The sequence below is a fragment of the Simochromis diagramma genome, unplaced genomic scaffold, assembly GCF_900408965.1.
Source record: "Simochromis diagramma unplaced genomic scaffold, fSimDia1.1 OVJJ01000596.1, whole genome shotgun sequence".
Taxonomy (NCBI): Eukaryota; Metazoa; Chordata; class Actinopteri; order Cichliformes; family Cichlidae; genus Simochromis; species Simochromis diagramma.
Genome location: NW_024387245.1, coordinates 18,997,548 through 19,015,988, shown reverse-complemented (window position 1 = coordinate 19,015,988; position 18,441 = coordinate 18,997,548). Strand labels below are relative to the sequence as shown.

Sequence of the window (18,441 nt, the reverse complement as noted above, 5' to 3'; positions counted from 1 at the left end):
CAGAAGGAGCCCAACGATGCATCCCTTTTGATCAGCACAGTTGCCACATTAGCATGTACCTCTGCGCTCTCCTCTGCACTCTAAGAGAGCTACCTGCCTGTCAGCGCCGCCGACCCATGAGGAGCCTTGCTCAGGTAAGACAGAAGGTGCTTAGAGCCCATCTGAATCTTAATCACTAATGAACACAGGCTTGCTTCACCAGTGATGAGAGGGGAGAGAACCGCTCTTGTGATCTCACCGAGGAGACAGACAAAAGCCTGGTTGTGCATCTGTAATGTACTGTAAGGGCCTCTTAGCTGAACAGAGCACTGCAGACTCTGTGAAAACTAAGTGATATAAAGCAAGTTGAGGCGTTGATTAAATACTAAGGTCTTTCGGGCCGACTTGGGATACTACATCTGAAAGGAAGGCTTGTGAAATCATTCTTCGTATTTTTTATTCAATGACAACAAACCACATAAAGAAAAGAAAAAAGAAAGAGAAAATGTTTTTCAAATAACAAAAGCCTGTTTGTGTTTCTGTAATCACACACAGTGGCCCTTTCACAGCTATATCAGAAAAGTACGCTAGTTCGGGTGAGAACAAATCAACACTTTTATTTATATACATATATATGGTATTTTTTTAAGCACTACGAGTAAAAGTTAAAAAAAAGTGGAGGAATGCTTTTCCTTTTTCCTCAGTTTTATGAGGAGCTGTGTTTGGCACAGGTCTGGCCTGAGTCTGGATCCACAGCCGGGTGCCCTCTCACTTCTCTGCCACTTAATTAGCCCAGCTCAGCACAAAGGGGAGTTGGTCACATGGGCCCAATTTGGGCAGCTATAAAGTCTACAAGGGCTCTACATGCATTACTTTGGGAGTATTTACATGCATGCTGCAAGAAGGTAAGAGACTTTGAAGATGCAAAAAAGAAGAAGAGAAAAAAAAAAAGGACACAGAAGAAGTTAAAAGCAGAAAAAAATTAAATGAAAGGAGGGGAGCCTTAAATTCCAGGGAATTTTTCCAGATGTTGCACAAATATTCTGCTGAGGCAATCCAGATGTGCTCACTCTGTTTATTCCCTCCTTCTGCTCACTCTTCCAAGGACTTTGCTTTCTTTGCCTGGCCTCTCTCTCTCGCTCTTTTTTTTTTCCAGCCCCTCTACCCCTTCCTCCTCCAAGCAGCACACATCTTTGTTCCCTGATAGTCCCTTTTAAGTTAGGGCTTTAATAGCCCCCACGGCACCTTAGCATCCACTAGATCCTGCAATAAACATCCATTCTCATTCTCTACAGTCCATATGTGTGTGTGTGTGTGTGTGTGTGTGTGTGTGTGTGTGTGTGTGTGTGTGTGTGTGTGTGTGTGTGTGTGTGCGCGCGCCACAGAGACGGAGATTAGCTGTCTCTTTTTAATCACTCTTTGGATCAATTAACAATTAACTCTGTTACTAACAATAGCTGCACTGATGAGGAAAAAAGTCATGCACTGAGCAAAGCAGGACCAAAATAAAGGCAACATGCTTCCTGCTTTCTCTTCCCTGACTTCACACTGATCTGTTTTTCTTTTTTCATTTTCACCCTTACCATCACCTCTCCCTTCCCCTCACTTACATACAATCACTGTCATCTCTGCTGAGCATGCTCCTCTCCCACAGAGTGTGACCCAGCCACAACCCCTGACCTTACTTCTCCCAGACAGCACACTGATTCCCATCTGCTCCACATATACCACTTCATGAATCAGCGTTGGGGACTCCACCCGCAGTACATACACGCTGTAGCATCAGTTAATCATCCCGACGGCATACAAAAGCCAACATGCGTAGACTTGTACACAATGAAATGTGCATGCTCAACCACAGGCAGAAACCGCTTTAGGATCCTCAAATGTATTTTTTAAAAAGTGGCGAGAATAACACCTTCAGCTCGTCATGAAAAACTGACATGAGTCAATGTATATAGTGAAAAATATCTGATATGAAAGCTGAAGACCAAGTGCATGCTTGCGCACACAGACACATCTAAACAGCTGAACACTGCCAATAACAACAACTCAATCGTCAGCCTTCTCCTGTTTCCAGTTCTGGGCTAAAAACAGAAGAACGCATCCCAAATGATAGTTGAACTTGTCAGAGCCGTTCATGCAGGCAACTGTCAGCACTTTGGTATGCAGAATGCTGACGACAAAGACACGGCCGGCACCTGCACGCTTGCCTGTCTGTCTGTCTAGTAAACCTGGTTTTTCAACACTCTTCCCCTAAATAGCACAAACAATATTCTAGATTATGTGGGAGAGTGAAAGAGGAAAAAAAAAAAAAAACCTTACTTCCCTTACTCAGGCAGAGATGTAAAGCCATGTATATAATCCATTTACATTATCCTGAATGTTTTCCTTGGTTGCACAATGAGGGGGTTTTAAATAAGCATTTAACTCTGTATTCACTTGATGCGCTTTCTGCATTCATTCATTCTACTTTAGAGTAGCTAAGTAGCCTTGCTCAGTTAAAAAAAGAAATAAGTGCACCCAGCATTGTGGACTCACTGTGGTCAAGATGGGTTTATATTAGAGCAATTTACTATGCGTTTCATGGCTGTCTAGTTATATGCGGCCTCATTGTTTTGTATTAAATGGTTCTACGGTGTGGTTTTATTGCGAGGCCTGTCTGCAAAGCAAATTTCCCAAATGGGACAGTAAAATACTAAAATAGATTATAATAAATACACTGAATATTGAGGCTGAAGGGAGTGAACAGCCACCTAAATGCTCCTGATGAAATGTCACTTGTAGAAAAATGTTATATTTGAAAGCATGCAGTGCTTTTCAAAAGTGGAATAATTAGCACACTAAATCCATCTGTCTTTATGTGATATTAGCACTGCCCTTTGTGTGTGTGTGCATGTGTGTGTTTTATAATCCTTTCTAGATAGACAGCCCTTCCTCCCCCTGCGCTATTAACAGCCTTCCACCTTTGCACCATTGAGTACATTCCTAAAACCAGACGGCTGTAGCATGGTCTGTAACCACAGGTGACAAAACCCTCCAGACTATCCGCACATGTTCATGTCTACATGTGCACAAGCACACAGGTGCGTGTTGTTAAGCCAGGAGGCCACAGTCTGGGCGGATGTATGAACATGCTAGACCTGTAGGCGTCAACAAACAGTTAATCGGTCTTTCACTACCGCAGGCTGACGAAAAGCCTACAGAGGGGCCCTGTTATCTCACATGTTATCATTCTGCACTTGTATCTTTCATGCATGAAGATCTGATCTGTGGCAATAGTGCGAAAGCTCCAACTTGTTAGACATATTTAGGCTGCGAGTCTAAATCTGAGCTGACCTTTGTCAATCTTCTTCCGTATGCTAATATTCCTCCATATCTTCAAACTCATCAGTAACACAGACTGGAAGGTAGTTCCTGTAATAGATCTACTGTTTATCATAATTGCAGTCACAGCCTTTAATCTTCCAGGCAGATTTAAAGGGCCTCTGCAGAAGTTGTGCCCAAATCCACTTCTTTTATTCTAAGGTGGGCATGAAAGTCAAACAAAACTTCCTAATGCCTGGTATTTTGAGAGCTCACAGTTATAGGATGAGGAACTACTCTAGCTGGACAGCAGCTTCAACTATCCTCAATTCAAGCAGGAAAGACTCCAAGGAAAAGAAAAACAAAAAGACAAAAATAATAAACTACAGATTTCTGTAAGTAACTGGCATCACAAGACTGGCAATATAAAATCACTTTTATTTTTTAAGATTCATTCAATTCAATGGAATTCGATTTTTACATATTTCTATATTATATTTCAAAAATTTTGTTTTTATGTATTTATAGAACACCAAACCACAACAACATTCGCATCAAGGCTCTTTATATTGTACAATAACACAAAGAAAATAGAGTGCTGTAATCTTCATATTTAGAGAAACTGAACAGGATGGCAGTTAATGCAAATGTGGACATTTGGAGTGCGTGGCAACTGGGAGCAAATGTATATATATTATTAATGTATAATAATCAATACAGGGAAAAAAGAACAGTCTTGCTCGTGGCTACTGTAAAACTGCCACTATCAACAATATAATCATTTTCTGCAATTGAGGCGGTTGTGAACAGCAAGCACAGTCATTTAGCTGATATGAGGACATTCATTGTTTCCAGTGACCACTGCTAATTTCCCAAACAAATGACCAATAAAACCCATAATGTCATATTTGTCAAGTAAGCAGAAGCATTTGTTCTGATACAATAGCACAAATTATTAATGAGTAGGTCTCGTAATATGATTGTACAATGTGGCATCATAGTGCTTCGATTAGTGCTAATGATGCAAATCCAAAAAAATAATACAATGTTCCATCAATTCCCCCTAAAATTTAGGATAAATCCTAATAAAAGTTGATTGAAAAGATGCTTGAGCTCCTAAGGTGAAGAACTGTTAAAATAAAAAGGGCTTATGAGGAGTTAACGAGTTTTCTAGAAAGGGAAGAAAATAAGCTTCAGAACTTTTCTTTTATTTTGGGAATATTACCATACTTGATAATACCATTTTTTCTGATTAACACTGGGATAAGATTAAATCTATGAGGTTCCCTGAAAATGTGTAGACGGCAGAAACACAATGTTAGAGAAGTGAGTCACTGGCTATTATAAGGTACCCGTGTTTGCACCCATGGGCCACTATGCCTTATTCTGTCTGGGCCTATTTTATATTGTGACTATTCGCATACAAGTTAATTTTCCAGGTTCAAAAGCTTCTCCGTGTGTTCAAAATAAGCACATACAGATTCTCTGTCTCTCTAAGAAAAAGAAGAAATTACTAAATTTGAAGTTTGAGCTTGAGGCTTGTCTCAGATTTGACACTGTGAGTCCAGCTTGGCTCATTTCATTTCATGGCAGTACTACCTGGCTGGGAATAGAACAAAAACTGAGGGACAAAGTTTGTGATTCAAATTAGAATCTGGGGATCATTCTTTTATGTGTGAATATATACATATAAATTATATCCAAACACATACATTTGTGAATTGATATTTAGTCAGTGGGAGTCACATTACTGCAGTGACTACGACTGTTATTTACACCTGCACCTTTCTCTTTTCACTACTATCACTGTTTCTCCAACACATGAGCCGTGTGTGTAGTGAAGCTGATAAAAGACAGAGGAAGTGAAATAACATTAAACAAGTTGACAAAAACTCATTATGTAATCTTAAGTGTAAAAAAAGTGTTACTCCCATTTTAAAGAGAGTGAGATAGAGAGAGAAGCCCGGCGAGGAAAGTGTCATCGTCTGAGCTTTTCAGTCGTGTCAACTTAGTTAACCTCAATCTGCAAGCATAAAAAGAAATGCCGCCATGAAATATTTCCAAACTGTTTTCAGCCTTTTGTTGTCGTCACCCTCCATGCTGTACTAGCTCACCTGCACCTACTGCTGATGTGCAGCTTTGTAGGCCCAAACTTTCTACTTTTGTAAATCAGGATCAGACCAATATCTATCTATATTCTATATTTAATTAAAAAAAAATATAACACTGATGCATCATAAATGCACATGCACACTATATATTTTTTAACAAGACATAATGTAGAATAATATGTTTGGGGTTGTTTCAGTCAGTAGCACAAGGTTCAGAGGACAGTAGTGTGGAGTCAGCTGGTAGCTTCATGAAATGTTGTGTTACTCATATTTTTAAGTATTTTGTGAAATAAACTGCCTGAAAGTAATGGTTATATCGCCAGTTTCATTTTTAAGACTACAGCTTAAGAGTCTCAGCGAGCACCAGTTGATACATACATTTATGTCTTCACTTTGTAAAAAATCAGATTGCAGCAAAAATCCCAGCTATTCCTGTCATTGCTAGTGATGCTGACAAAACCAGCATTGAACAGAGTGTAGTAAACTTAAAAGTAAAAAAACTTAAGAAATAAAAATTACAAATAATTAAAAACAAACTTAAAACCATCACCTATGCATATAACATATGCAAATACAGCATTTGAACATTGGGCTTAAAATAAACAAGCCAAGCAAGGCGATCCCAAGCACAAGAAAGTAGATAGCGGAGGTGGCTGATGTCAGTCAAGATACGCATTTGATGGTGCACAGGTGAGAATGGACATAACTCTCACTCTTTGCTCTCAAAACTGCTGCCTTGTCTTGCACCCAAACATCCGCCCACTGACACAGAGTCATACTTGCACCTACAGAACATAACCAGGGAGTTTCGCATGCTCTGGGATTTCCGTGGTCTTGCGCCGAGCAGTGCATGAAAGTCCACCCCCATGGTATCTGGCAAGGTGACAGACACGGTAACGGGGTTGGTGATGGTGTTGGTGAGGAGAGAGGAGAAAGGAGAGCGTGGGACACGCTGGGACACCTTTCACTGCTCGTGACCTCCAAAAGAAACTGCGACGGAGCAGCATGAGACAATCTTAATCATCTTACTCCGTTTCTGCTGTGGCAGCCTGTGTGCACATGTACATATTATACGTACGGACGCATGTGGGACATGTTTGAAAAAGACTGCGCAAATACATTTGGTTATTGATCAATTAACAAATGAATGGTAATACACCCATCCAAAGATCTGTAGGAAAAAAAAAGGTATAAATGAAACTCAACAAATTAAGCAATTTGTTAAAAAATAAATAAATAAAAATTCTGTGGTTCTCATTGGGGCCAATTACTAGTGGCTTGAGGAATAGCAAGTGGGCACGAGGAAGTATAAGGACACGGAGGAGCACAGCATATCTAGGATTCTCTCCTTTCGTCCTCACTCCCGAGCGAATACTCATCAAAGCATGTGTGCTCATAGCATAATTAATAAACACATCATAACCGCTAAACAGACAAGTTATTTTCATGCATTACTGCAATCGCAGAAGCAGAGTCGACAGTTGTTTTCATTACTGCAAATATGCCAACTTGAGGGATGCGCAGAAGAGGACAGGCTAGTTAGCTTCTGACAGCCCCCCGTTTTCTCGTAGCATCTTAATTTCATAACAGAAGCCTAACATCCAGCGCTCTTTTTGTTACTCCTTCTTTTAATTGTTACTGTCTCGGCCTGCATTGACTTTCTTGTCCTTTTCCTATTCTTTTTTGCGATGCACACAGAAAAGAGAGTTTTGGCTTGAGTAGGGCAAACCGACCTTGCTCTCAATTCGAATTATGAGTGTGATCTGGTCAAATCCCCACAGAGACTCCGTTTCCACTTCAAAAGAGTGGCTGTACGCACCCTGAATAATGCCAGCCCACAGAAAAGCCATTCAGACACTCTCAGGACCTGCAATAAACCCCGAGACCAGTCGAGCTCACAAGATTGCAATACAGAACACATAAGTGCTCACAGCAACGACCAAGTTTCTGAACAAAGTGTGGCTGTAAATGATGAAGTCGATTTAATCAACAACAATTAAGCAGTTAGTGGCTGCATGAATAATATATAAGAAATATTCTCCCATTCAAGCACTAAAATACGTGCTTTTTTGCTACTGCTTATATATATATATATATATTTTGACCTTTCTGCTCTTTGATTGAGTAGAACATGTAAGCAGTGGGTCAAGGTCACCTTGGGCTCTGAGCATTTGTGGCACTCGTCTATTAGCATTTTATAAATAGACTCATCCTTAGTCGATCTAAGATCCTATCAAAAAGATAGGAATATAAAAAAAATGAAGAAAAGGTTACTCAAAAAAGAAAGGTGAAGAAAATAAAGAAAAACTACGCGCTACTGTCTTTAAAATTTTTAAAGGCCAGATCAAATGCCAAAGGCAAATTCTTTAAATGATCAAGTATATGGGGAGCAAAGGTCAAGGTCTGTGGTGCAAAGTTCAGTGTGGCCACAATCAATAAAGACCTCCTGTGAGCACGGAGCTTCTTACACAAATAATTAACGAGCCTTTGAATCATTCCATGATTTGTGCATTAGAAAGGCTCCAAGCACTTTCTGATTCGTACTATGTTTAGAACATAAACAAGTGTGGGCTGCAGAATAGAGATGGAGAGAAAAGCGTGACAGACTAAATATGCACGGTTTTATCTGAAGCCAGTGTGGCTTCTTAGTCATGAAATATAATTACTGATCAGCACAGATGTTCCTTTAAAAAAAAAAAAAAGCAAAAAAAAAAAAAACACTTTCTGGTCTACATGTGTTTGGTGCGCTCAAAACTGAACATAAATCTATTTTTTTCCTCTCATATAGTTAGGTTTGGATGATGGCATGGGTGATGGGTGGGAAAGTGAAGGGCGGGCACGTAGAAGGTGAGAACATTTTCTTTGATTTGCTTGAGTAAGAGGCCTTGTGGGTGAGACTGTGAGAGGAGAAAAAGAGAAAGGAGCTGGAGAGAGAGAGAGATGTCACTTTAAGCCATTAAGTCTTGCAATAAAACCCCTCCAATAAAAATGACAGCTGCAGCCCCTTTTTCCTCAAAAGGGGAGCAAAAGCATCACATCAGGAACAAAAAACTGGACGGCCGTAAAAGACAAACTTGGCCAAATGCTTTTGGCAGTGTAATTCCATCAGCCCACTCCCACCACCACTACCGCACACACACACACACACACACACACACACCCCTCCAGACGCACAGCTTCTTGCAGTATTCGCTTTGTTCCTGAGTTACTGCCAGAAAAGGAATGTAGCCTTCAGAACCCCCACCCCGCCTCCTCATCAACCACTACCACTGCAAATCTCACTTCTTCATCAAACACCATGAACTTCATTGATTGTGCACATCTGTGACTATGTATGATGGGGGTACCTTATGTTCCCTAAAACAGAAAGCACCAAAGAGTTTAGCTCCATTGAACTCGGGAAAAACAACAAACACCTCTTCAGTAGGCCTAGAGTGAGCAATCAGACGCTTTGCAATAGTGTTAAGCTTAGTTTGTGCTTGCCACCATGTGATTACGGCTGGCCAGATATCTCCCAATTTTTGAACCCTCGAGCGCAGAAAAGGTGGCGCAAAGGCAACGGTGCATGAGTAGTGGAGGGAGACTGCTGCAACAGCTGGAAAAGATGAGACTTTTTAGTAGAAAACTGTTGAAAACCTAAAGATGTGTGTGTGTCTGAATGATGTACTTCATATTGTTACTCTCTCTATTGTGATTCCAACGATGCAGTAGTGTATTATTGTTAGCAGTGACACCTATTAATTAGGAAAAGAATGCAGCTAGTCAAGTCCATCCCAAATGTAAACGTGTGCACTGTGATCAAAGCATCACGCAACCATGGCTTTAAATAAAGGATATCAAATTTAGTCCCATTAATGACTACAAAGGGAAATTAGAATTTTACATCAACATAGTTTAGGAATATGCTTGTGTTTATTGGGAATGTATGCCCAGGTAGCTTTGTTTGAAATACAGGTCTGACTGAACTTTTTTTCAGTTCTACACCATCGCTACCATGCAGACAGTAATTTGACTACCATGTCTGAATAAAACAAAGTTTCATTATAAAAAGTAACACCCTGCACCTTACATGCAACGTCTATCACCAAACTTTTTTTTTTTTTTTAATTCTGCATCTGCTTGAAGCACAACTCACTATACAGACAACATCTAAAATGAAGCGGGCCAAAAATTACTTAAAAAATTGATCTGAGTGATCTGAAAGGCAGACTAAAATTAGCAAAAAGGAACTTTATCCCTGTCTTATTCACAAAGAGTCACCACACTTTGTGAACAGCTCCCACGATCAAACCAGGAATCTTTCACTTGATAGGTAAATGTGAAAACCACAAACTGATATACTTGTCAATTTGTTTTGTTTTGTTTTTATTAAATCAATTCTTTTATTAAAGACTTTTTTCCTGTTTGGAAACAGATGAAATCATATACATATTTGCTGTTTTTAAATCACGTCTTAAAACATATCTATTTACCTTGGCTTTCAGCACAGCAGGACTTGTTGATGTCTCTTATTAATTATATTATTTTTAATTTTAGTGCGTTATAAGTAAAGATGCTATGCTATATATTTGATGCATCAAATACACAATTAATTATAAATATGGCTCTACATTTCTTACAGTAGTCTGTGACTTACTGTAATCAGGACAATTTTATTTAATTGTCCAAATGTGCCTCTGAATGCACTACTCTGTGAATAACATACTCTACAGCACCTTCTCATTTTCAACCACTGATATAATTAATTATAAACAAAAGTCAATATGACCAATAATAGCTGGACACGCACAACATTTAGCTGGTGAGATTTCATTAAGAAAAACTTCCTAGATGTTGACATATTAGCCATGAAATAATCAACCAAACAGACACGCAATACTTATGGAGCAAATGACTTGGAGAGGAAAAAAGACTTGAATTCGGCATGGTTAAAAACCTCTCCTTTCCTTTCACAGGAAAAATGTTTATTTCACTGACAGACTCTAAGCCCAGTAATTCTCGGACAAAAGGACACATTCTCCTTTTAATGTCATCCGTTCAGTCGCCACAGTTTATTGCCAGATATGAATGGAGGATGGTAGACAGTGGGATTAGGCAGCGCATGAGCATCCGGTACTGGGCATACGGTGCCAAAGAGAGGTGTCGTCATCGCAGCCAACAAGCGATCTATAATTGTAAAATGTACCGTGTGTCATCTGAAACAGTATCACAATTTCTAATGCGGTATGACAGATAATTACCCGGGTAAGCGCTTAATCAATAAATTCAAGGACTTTGCAGATAACGGCGTCCTTGAATTAACAATCAGCGCTTGAGTGGACCTTTGATAGAGCAAGTGCAAAAATAAACGGCAATTTAAGGACACACAGATTAAGACTATAGGCGATGAAGAAGTTGCTGATACAGCACGTAGAGCAGCTTGAAGGGAAAGATGTGGGCCAACTCTGATGGGAAAGTGTCGAGCCTTACACCAGCCAGATACCACAGACTTTCAGATACCACTTTGTTTTCCATATACGCTCCACGGACCACTCTGGTGCTCAATTAGGTAAAGTGAAACTTGAATCACTTTCAGCATGGACACACAATACACTTGCACCTGTAATAACAGCCTGTCAGTGTGTGTCACACTGGCGGTTTAGCGTATTTCTGAGAAGCCACATAAAGGGCGCTGTGGCAACAGTGTCAGCAAGCGAGGCCTGTAACTGAAGAAAGCCGCCCAGTGCCTCAGAAGTCCCTGTGAATCTCCTTGGTGCATACAGGCAGCTGATGATATGTGTCAAGGTGTAACACGATGCCCCCATGAAAGTGCAGCAGACACAATAAAAAGGGCTCGCCTACAGCTCTGTGCCCGTCTGGAACAGGGGACAAGGGTCTGTTTCATTCACTTTGACAAACTTACAGTAGCAGTCATAATTAATGATTTATGTTGTTCCGTGTCTTTAAAAATGCAAATGACCCAAATATTTAAACATTCGATCTAAACAAAAACACAGGCACTTATTAAAAATATGTTGCATCAGCTACTAGAAATTATTACTCCTGTGTAAATACCCTGTTCTCCTGTACTTTCTGGAAAATTAATGTGACTAATGTGACATTTGTCACATACAGGACCCTTCACAAACTGAGACCTTAAGTGGAAAATTCACCTCCTTTAAAAAACACAAACAAAACTATACTCAGAGGTTCATTCCTACACCTGTGTCACCTGTGTGTGCCTGGCCTCAGGTTGCCAGTAGTTCTTTTACCTGAGCAGTGTGCTAGGAGATGTCAGGCAATGTTAGGAGAGTTTTAAGCTCAGGAGCCAAGTTTTATACTGCCTGTTTAAACCACAAGTACAAACGGAAGTCAATTTAGCCGCGAGGTAAACCAAGTCACGTTTTTTTGTTTTCCTTTATGTTTTATTAAGGACTGCCACTTCAACACAACGCACCACTAGACTTCCACAACGCAAAAGCGAGGCATATACTGCTTTAAGGATGGTAACATAAGTTAAAAAAACATAAACAAATAAATACATTGCCGGTCCTTTAAAAGGTACATGTGTCTGTTACGCGTATAATTTATCAATACCTGCTTGCGGGCATAGTTTAAAGCTTCACCTCGGTGTGCATTTTTCCCCTCATGAAACTTACAAAAGTGTCGACGGCCAAAGTCAAAGCGTAAAGTTTTCTTGCTTCTTTTTTTTCTTACTAGAGTTGATTTCACAGCAGCGCACGCGAGGAATGCGCGCTCTACAGCGAGCGTTGTCATCTGTATCACAGCCAAATGTCATCAGCTCAAACGGCTGAATTATAAGCGCAACACCGCGAGGATAAGTCTGCTTTGACTCAAAGATAAACTACAAGTCCGCGTCGGAGGTAAAATTCTGTACAGCCACGGCCGCTCCGCCGCGTCAACAGCCCCAAACGTGTAGATGCATTTTGGCAACTCGCTCCACGCGCTGTCAAAAGACAGAAAAGGGGGCAAAAAATATGAGAAAAAGACAAAGACACGCAGAGCGAAGACACGTTGCACACTAATATACGGACTCAAGTGCGATCACAAAACTACCGCGTTCATATTAAAACGATGCAATGTCATTAAACAAACAAACTTACCCAATGACAAGAATGGTTTGGTTTCCATGTCTAACTCGTAGGTTAGCTCATGCCAGCTGAAACCACCGCGTTTGGGAGTTTTCTGTTTTTTTCTACAGGCGGCTGCTCGAATAGACCAGACCAGGGCGCTGCTGCTGCTGCTGTTGACTTCTCGAAGAAGACAGAATTTGCTCAAAGCGGTAAAAGTGACAGATCGATGTGTGATGGTCTCCGAAGATAACCTAATGTCTCTACCTCTGTTTGCTCACTCTGCTGCTGCGCTCACACTCCTTTCCTCTCCCTCTCACGCTCAGTGTACAACTCCAACTACTGGATCTGCACTGCAAAAGGGACCTGCGCAGGGGGTACTCCCACAAACGTAGACCGGGCTGCAGCGACACGGAGAGAAACTGGAGGCTCGCTGCGTGAACTTTGAAATGAGCAGCGCGTAAAGAAGGGTGGACGAGACCGCACGGCGCAGTCCATTCCGAATATGAAAGTTTTCGAAATCAAGTGGAATCAGTTCAGCAGCTGAGTAGCAGCTACTTACTTTTTTCACCGCTTATCTCTTGTTATTTTAACCTGGTCACACGTGTTGAACCTCGGCTATTGGCTCAGCAGACACATTTTTCAACCGCATTTACTCACTGCCGAGGGCAACACGAAATGAAAACACGAAAAGCACATTGAGCTACACAACCGGAACTGGGATTTTGGTGGAATTGTAACCAATCTAAGTCCCATCTCATATGTGCTTTTATAGATTTAAGTCACTTTTTTTGGAACTCTGGTAAGAGGACATTTGACATTCTTCTTTCAATGTTCTGCGCATTCAAATGGTGAATGAAAAAGTCAACAAAGCCATAGATTTCTTCTCCTGCCGCTAGATACTCAACAAATCAAATTTTAACCAGTGAAAAAAAGGAAACTGAGTATTACTACACACTCCAACTCTTAACAATGAGTTATTATATTTATACATCGTGAAGGCCAATAAGAAAAAAGGGCAAGGAAAGACTTCTCACTACTTCCCTCAACTCCTTCCATTGTACATCTGGTCATATGTATTAAATTCCTACTCTAGCTTTCCAACAAGGAAAAATTAGAAAGGACAAAATATGGATTTATCACAGATACAAAAAAAGTTTAGGTTAGAGTCACAGAATCCCCTCTAGGCTGTAGCTTTACAGCAAGCAGTAGCACACTCATTTGCATAACCCTCACTGCATTAGCCCAATGTGCAGTCTAGATCATTCCTCTGTTATTGTTCTCTGTGCCATATCTGTGCAGTGCCAGTGGATTCATGTCACATCCACCTTGTGTGCTCCTCCTCCCCCTCAACATTCACACATGAACCAGGAACATGTTTCAGGAGGGTGAAAAATGTCCTTTCTTTGGCACAGATTGAAAGGGGGGAGTAGCTCAGATGCAAGGTTTGCATTTTCCCTTATGTGGTGCATATTGGAGCGGTGGAATGTAGGCATACGCCTCCTGCAGCCATCCTCTAGGCCTCTGTGATGAGCCTGCTCCTGTTACAAACTTGAAGGTGTTCGCCACGTTTGTACTGAGGCAAGATACATAATTAATGCAATGCATGGCACATCAAAGATCAAAGACAGTTGTGCAAAAAAAAAAAAGGGAGAGGGAAATTAAGTCTGACTGGGCACTGATTCGAGGTGTGTTTGTGCACGTGTGTGAAAGAGAACGTCTATGTTTCTGTGTAGGTGTACAGTGGCTTGGGTGGGGTGTCTGTGTGTGGGGGTGGTGGGGGACTACCCAGAAGATTGTCCGTTGTGTTTGTGTGAATTTTTCTATCATCTTTCTTCCACATTATGCAAACACAGCTCCATCTGATTATTGATAACTGCTGAGGATGTTAAGTGAGTTGACGCGCTGGGTGAATGCGCACCTGAAGGGGCTGGAGAGAGCAATTGGGCATCCTGTTTGTACTTAGCTGAGTAGACAGTTTTGCCTTGGGCTTTCACTGTGTAATATAAGACAGACATAACACAATCCTTTTAAACACCTCGATCAGGCTGGGTTCTCTCATCTTCCCGCTAGAGCAGGCTATTTAATCCTCAGCTTGGGCTGTGATTAATAGCACTTTGACCCTTAACCTTCATCCATATAAATTTTCTGGAGGCTGTTGTGGCTCTTCCAAAGTTGTCACACCTCTCCTCCTAGAGGCCTGGAGTATACACTTTCTCTAAATATCTTTTGGTTTAGTTCTTGCTTCTTGCCTTCTGCTTTTGTTTCTCCGCTTTATGCAATGTGTTTGAACCTCAGGGGATGAGAGACCACCACTGATATGATACACTCTGCTGTGGTTGCTTTGACAGCCCCCCTCCTCTTTCCCACTCCCTTGAAATGAGTGATAAATGAGACAAGGTCTCCTTTATAGTATGACCATTCACAACAAACTCATCCATAAAAGTTATTATGGCATCCTTTAGTGGCAGTGACATGGATACCAAAAACTGAAGATTGTACAGATATATACAGATTTTTTTTTTAAATCTCAAAAATGATTAATGCTGAGAAACATTTCAGCATCAGATCCTGAAGGTCTGAAAGGAACTAAATATTTTAAGACTAGTGAAATAAATAAACAAAAAACTAAACCAAGGTTGTTAACAAAATAAAAGAAAGCAAGCTGCCACACAAAAAGTAGAATTTGTTCTTATCTGGAGGACGTGTGACTTCTCTTTTTTAAAAATGTGACTTCAATTAAGTGGGGGGGGGGGGGGGGGTGCTACGAGGAACACAAAAGCATTTTAGATCATTAGCCTGTTTGCTGAGGTGTTCAGCATTGTCCGCCCCAAGGGAAGGTCTTGATCGTCACAGCCCCGGGTTCACATTCCTTAACCCTCAGGGTCAGGGCTTTGTCTGAGGATAGCACTGAGGCAACTTCCCCTGCGGAAATCAACAAGAGCAGCTGACACACTGAAGGCTGGAGACACTCACAGAGACAGGAAGAAGTACCAATACACACAAAGAAGCAAGTACATGGTCAATCTTGCCTATTTTCTCTTTAAAAAATGAGACAAATTTTAAGGCAATGTGTAAAAGGATAACAGCAGAGTGTGTGTATGTTTGAAGGCATTACATTCAGTGCACATATCCATCCTTTTACCATAATTTCTGTACAGTTCAAACAAAAAAGGAGTCATGCTTGTGATGTACACAAGACATATATCATTACGTTTACCTTCATTTGTACCAGGATTACAGTTGGACATTGTGTGTGTGTGTGTGTGTATGATAGCAGCGATGTTGATTCAGCAATTTCATAATGCACTTTTCCTTTCAAATCACAAATGAAAACATAAACCTATTTTGAAACAATCGTTGGGTTGCAGTCGTACGTCTGCAGTGCTCATTTCATCCCATATATACATTGCCAGTTTTCAACACTCTATTTTCATTTCATTGGGGTAGATAAAAGCTTCGTGGATATCGGCCCATCAAATCAAACTGATAGATGGAATGAATCTAGGCATATGTCCAAGAAATGGTAGAAAACCCCCCAGTATTTTCTTAAATTATTACAGCACATTCTGCTAAGGGCTGTTATCAATACTAAACATTACATCAGCTCTATCACTGTTTTACCATGCTGGGTTTTGAATGCTGCCAAAGGCAGATGAAACTCCCTCAATGGAACAGTCTGAAGCTCAGACATGCATCATTCTTTAATATCATATTAAAGTGAAATTGGCTACATTTAAACAGACATGATGATAAATCTCATATGCAGTTGGCCGAAACAGGTTTTATCTTGGAGGGGAGAATCACCTTCCCTGAAGAGCATCATCTTCTCACCTGCGATTGAATCCAGCATTATTGCATGATGATGGAGCTACTGTGCTCCTGGAGCCGACAGACTGAGAGGTTAAATTATGGCTGTGCAAAGGGTTGAAGGTGTAGTCAAACATTTCTTTCTTTTCTTTTTTTTTAACCATCCCCTTCTTCCTCTGTAATGGTGTGGATGAGGATGATCGAAATAAGAAAATAGATGCGTTAGATTTTATTTTCAGTGATGAGGTTTAATTATTTTCCAATAAATATAAAAAATATGAATTTATTTTGATAGAATAAGCCATATTTTCGTTCCTTCTCCCCTTAGTCATAGATGCATGAACTGTCACCTGCAGGATGTCCCATTTCTACCAGCAATCCATCCAAAACAGAGAACCCGTCTGTCTTTTGTGCAAGGAAACTAAGAAGTGTGGGTAAAAAGTATCTGCACAGACTCATAAAGCAGATCTGACAGCCATCTAGATCAGCAGTTATTTCAACTATATTATCCATCACATCTTTTTGTTGTTTGCAGCATTAATATGTTCACTGAACAGATTTTGCAAAAGGATTTTTTTCAATGCAATGCTGCCATTTTGTTTTGCAAAGCTTGGCTGCTTCGTGTCGCATTGTTGCCAGTCCTGCTTCCTAATCCTGCTTTGATTTGCAGCATTGTAACTAGAAATCAGAGCATGTCCTGCAACAAAGCATAGGTCCCACACAGTTTGAATAATTTGGAGGTGGAATTTGATTAGCTGGATAACAGTCTTTTTAATACTTGTATCTAAAATCTTTGTGACAAATAACTTTTTTAACATGCTGCAGCTGCTGTGTGGGGTAACTGAATACACAGATTTGGACACATTACAATCTAAAAATAACAATTAAGTGGAATGAATAAATATTTAGCTCTAAAGCTAGGATTTACATTTTCAAATTATTTAATATGGCTATAACCCTCTTCGAAACTCTTATGTGTTCAAAGTGACTTCCTTTCCAGTCAGCACAGTACAGCTGACTGAGAGTGTGACTCTGTTGGACTTCAGCTGGGTAAACACTCCCTACTGAGGCCAGAGATCTTGTGTACACACAGGGCACAGCACACATTCAGCAAGGGGGGCCTCACAGCGCTGTGAGGATGGATGGTATAACAAGGCCAGAACAGTCAAAATATGACGAGAGACCACCCCATCTGCTGAAACCATTAAGCCCCGATGAACAGATACAGGCTTTGGTTGGGGTATAGATGTGTCTGCTCCACACCTATTGCCTGCTTATACATGCCTGTTTACAAAGATGCAAAATGCACACATCACACGTTGAGAGATTCTCAGACTCCCAGTCAAGGAAATTGACTCAATGGTGCTTGAAAGAGAGTCATTTCACTGAAAGCAACATTAGAATAAAGTGGAGTAATAGGACCCCTCTTCTCTGGCTTCCTGCACACTCACCTTCAGACCAGTTCCGTCAGTTGCAGCTAATAATAAACCCCTGTGAGTCAACTGTGGTGGATGTGACACCGATAATACATTTTTATTTGCTAAAATCAAAGTCATTTTTCATGGGTTTGAAAGGAAACCTGTGGAGATAAGCCTCAGTGTTATTGTGTGGGTAGTCCAGTTAGCCAAGTGATGCTAGCCATCTATCCATCTATCTATCCATCTATCTATGCAAAACTGGTACGAGATTAAAGAGCAACAAAAAAGGGTGTAATGTCTAGGTGAAAAGATGCTGTTATGGGAGAGGACTCCTGTGTCTCCTCATTGGTCTCCTTTGGCACTGATGCAACAGTAACTCTAGTTGCAAAATAATGAAATGGGAGGGACAGCTCAGTCTCAGAAATGCCCCAACCAAGTGCGCCAAGGCAAACATACCAAGAGACATGCAAGCAGCTTCTTCTCAGTAAGTCGCTGTCTATTCTCCTTTCTTTTTTTCTTTTGAAGTACACAGAAAAGGATCATTATCTCTCTTCAGTATAATTCTAAGATAAAATGATATGACACAATGATAATAATAAAATACATATACTGCAAGTAAACAATATTGTCCAAAATATCAGTATGCTTTACACACCCACAAACAAAGCAGCAAGATCTCAGGAGCTTTTTAGATAACACACTGAGGACCAGAGTTGGGAAGGTTACTTTTAAAATGTATTCCACTAC

At 40.6% G+C, this 18,441-nt stretch overlaps 1 protein-coding gene across 2 annotated transcripts in view; it reads right to left on the bottom strand.

Annotated features, from left to right (window-relative positions):
- The window catches only part of rxraa (retinoid X receptor, alpha a), a 158,218-nt gene that overhangs the window by 92,666 nt on the left and 47,111 nt on the right, over positions 1-18,441 (bottom strand). The window contains exon 1 of one of the 2 annotated variants that reach the window (XM_040000602.1): positions 12,500-12,960. The exons of the other annotated variant lie outside the window; for it this stretch is intronic. Coding sequence (XP_039856536.1) covers positions 12,500-12,527 — 28 coding nt within the window. The 5' untranslated portion in view covers positions 12,528-12,960. Of the gene's footprint in view, positions 1-12,499; positions 12,961-18,441 lie in introns of those variants that run through there. 2 annotated transcript variants of the gene reach the window in all.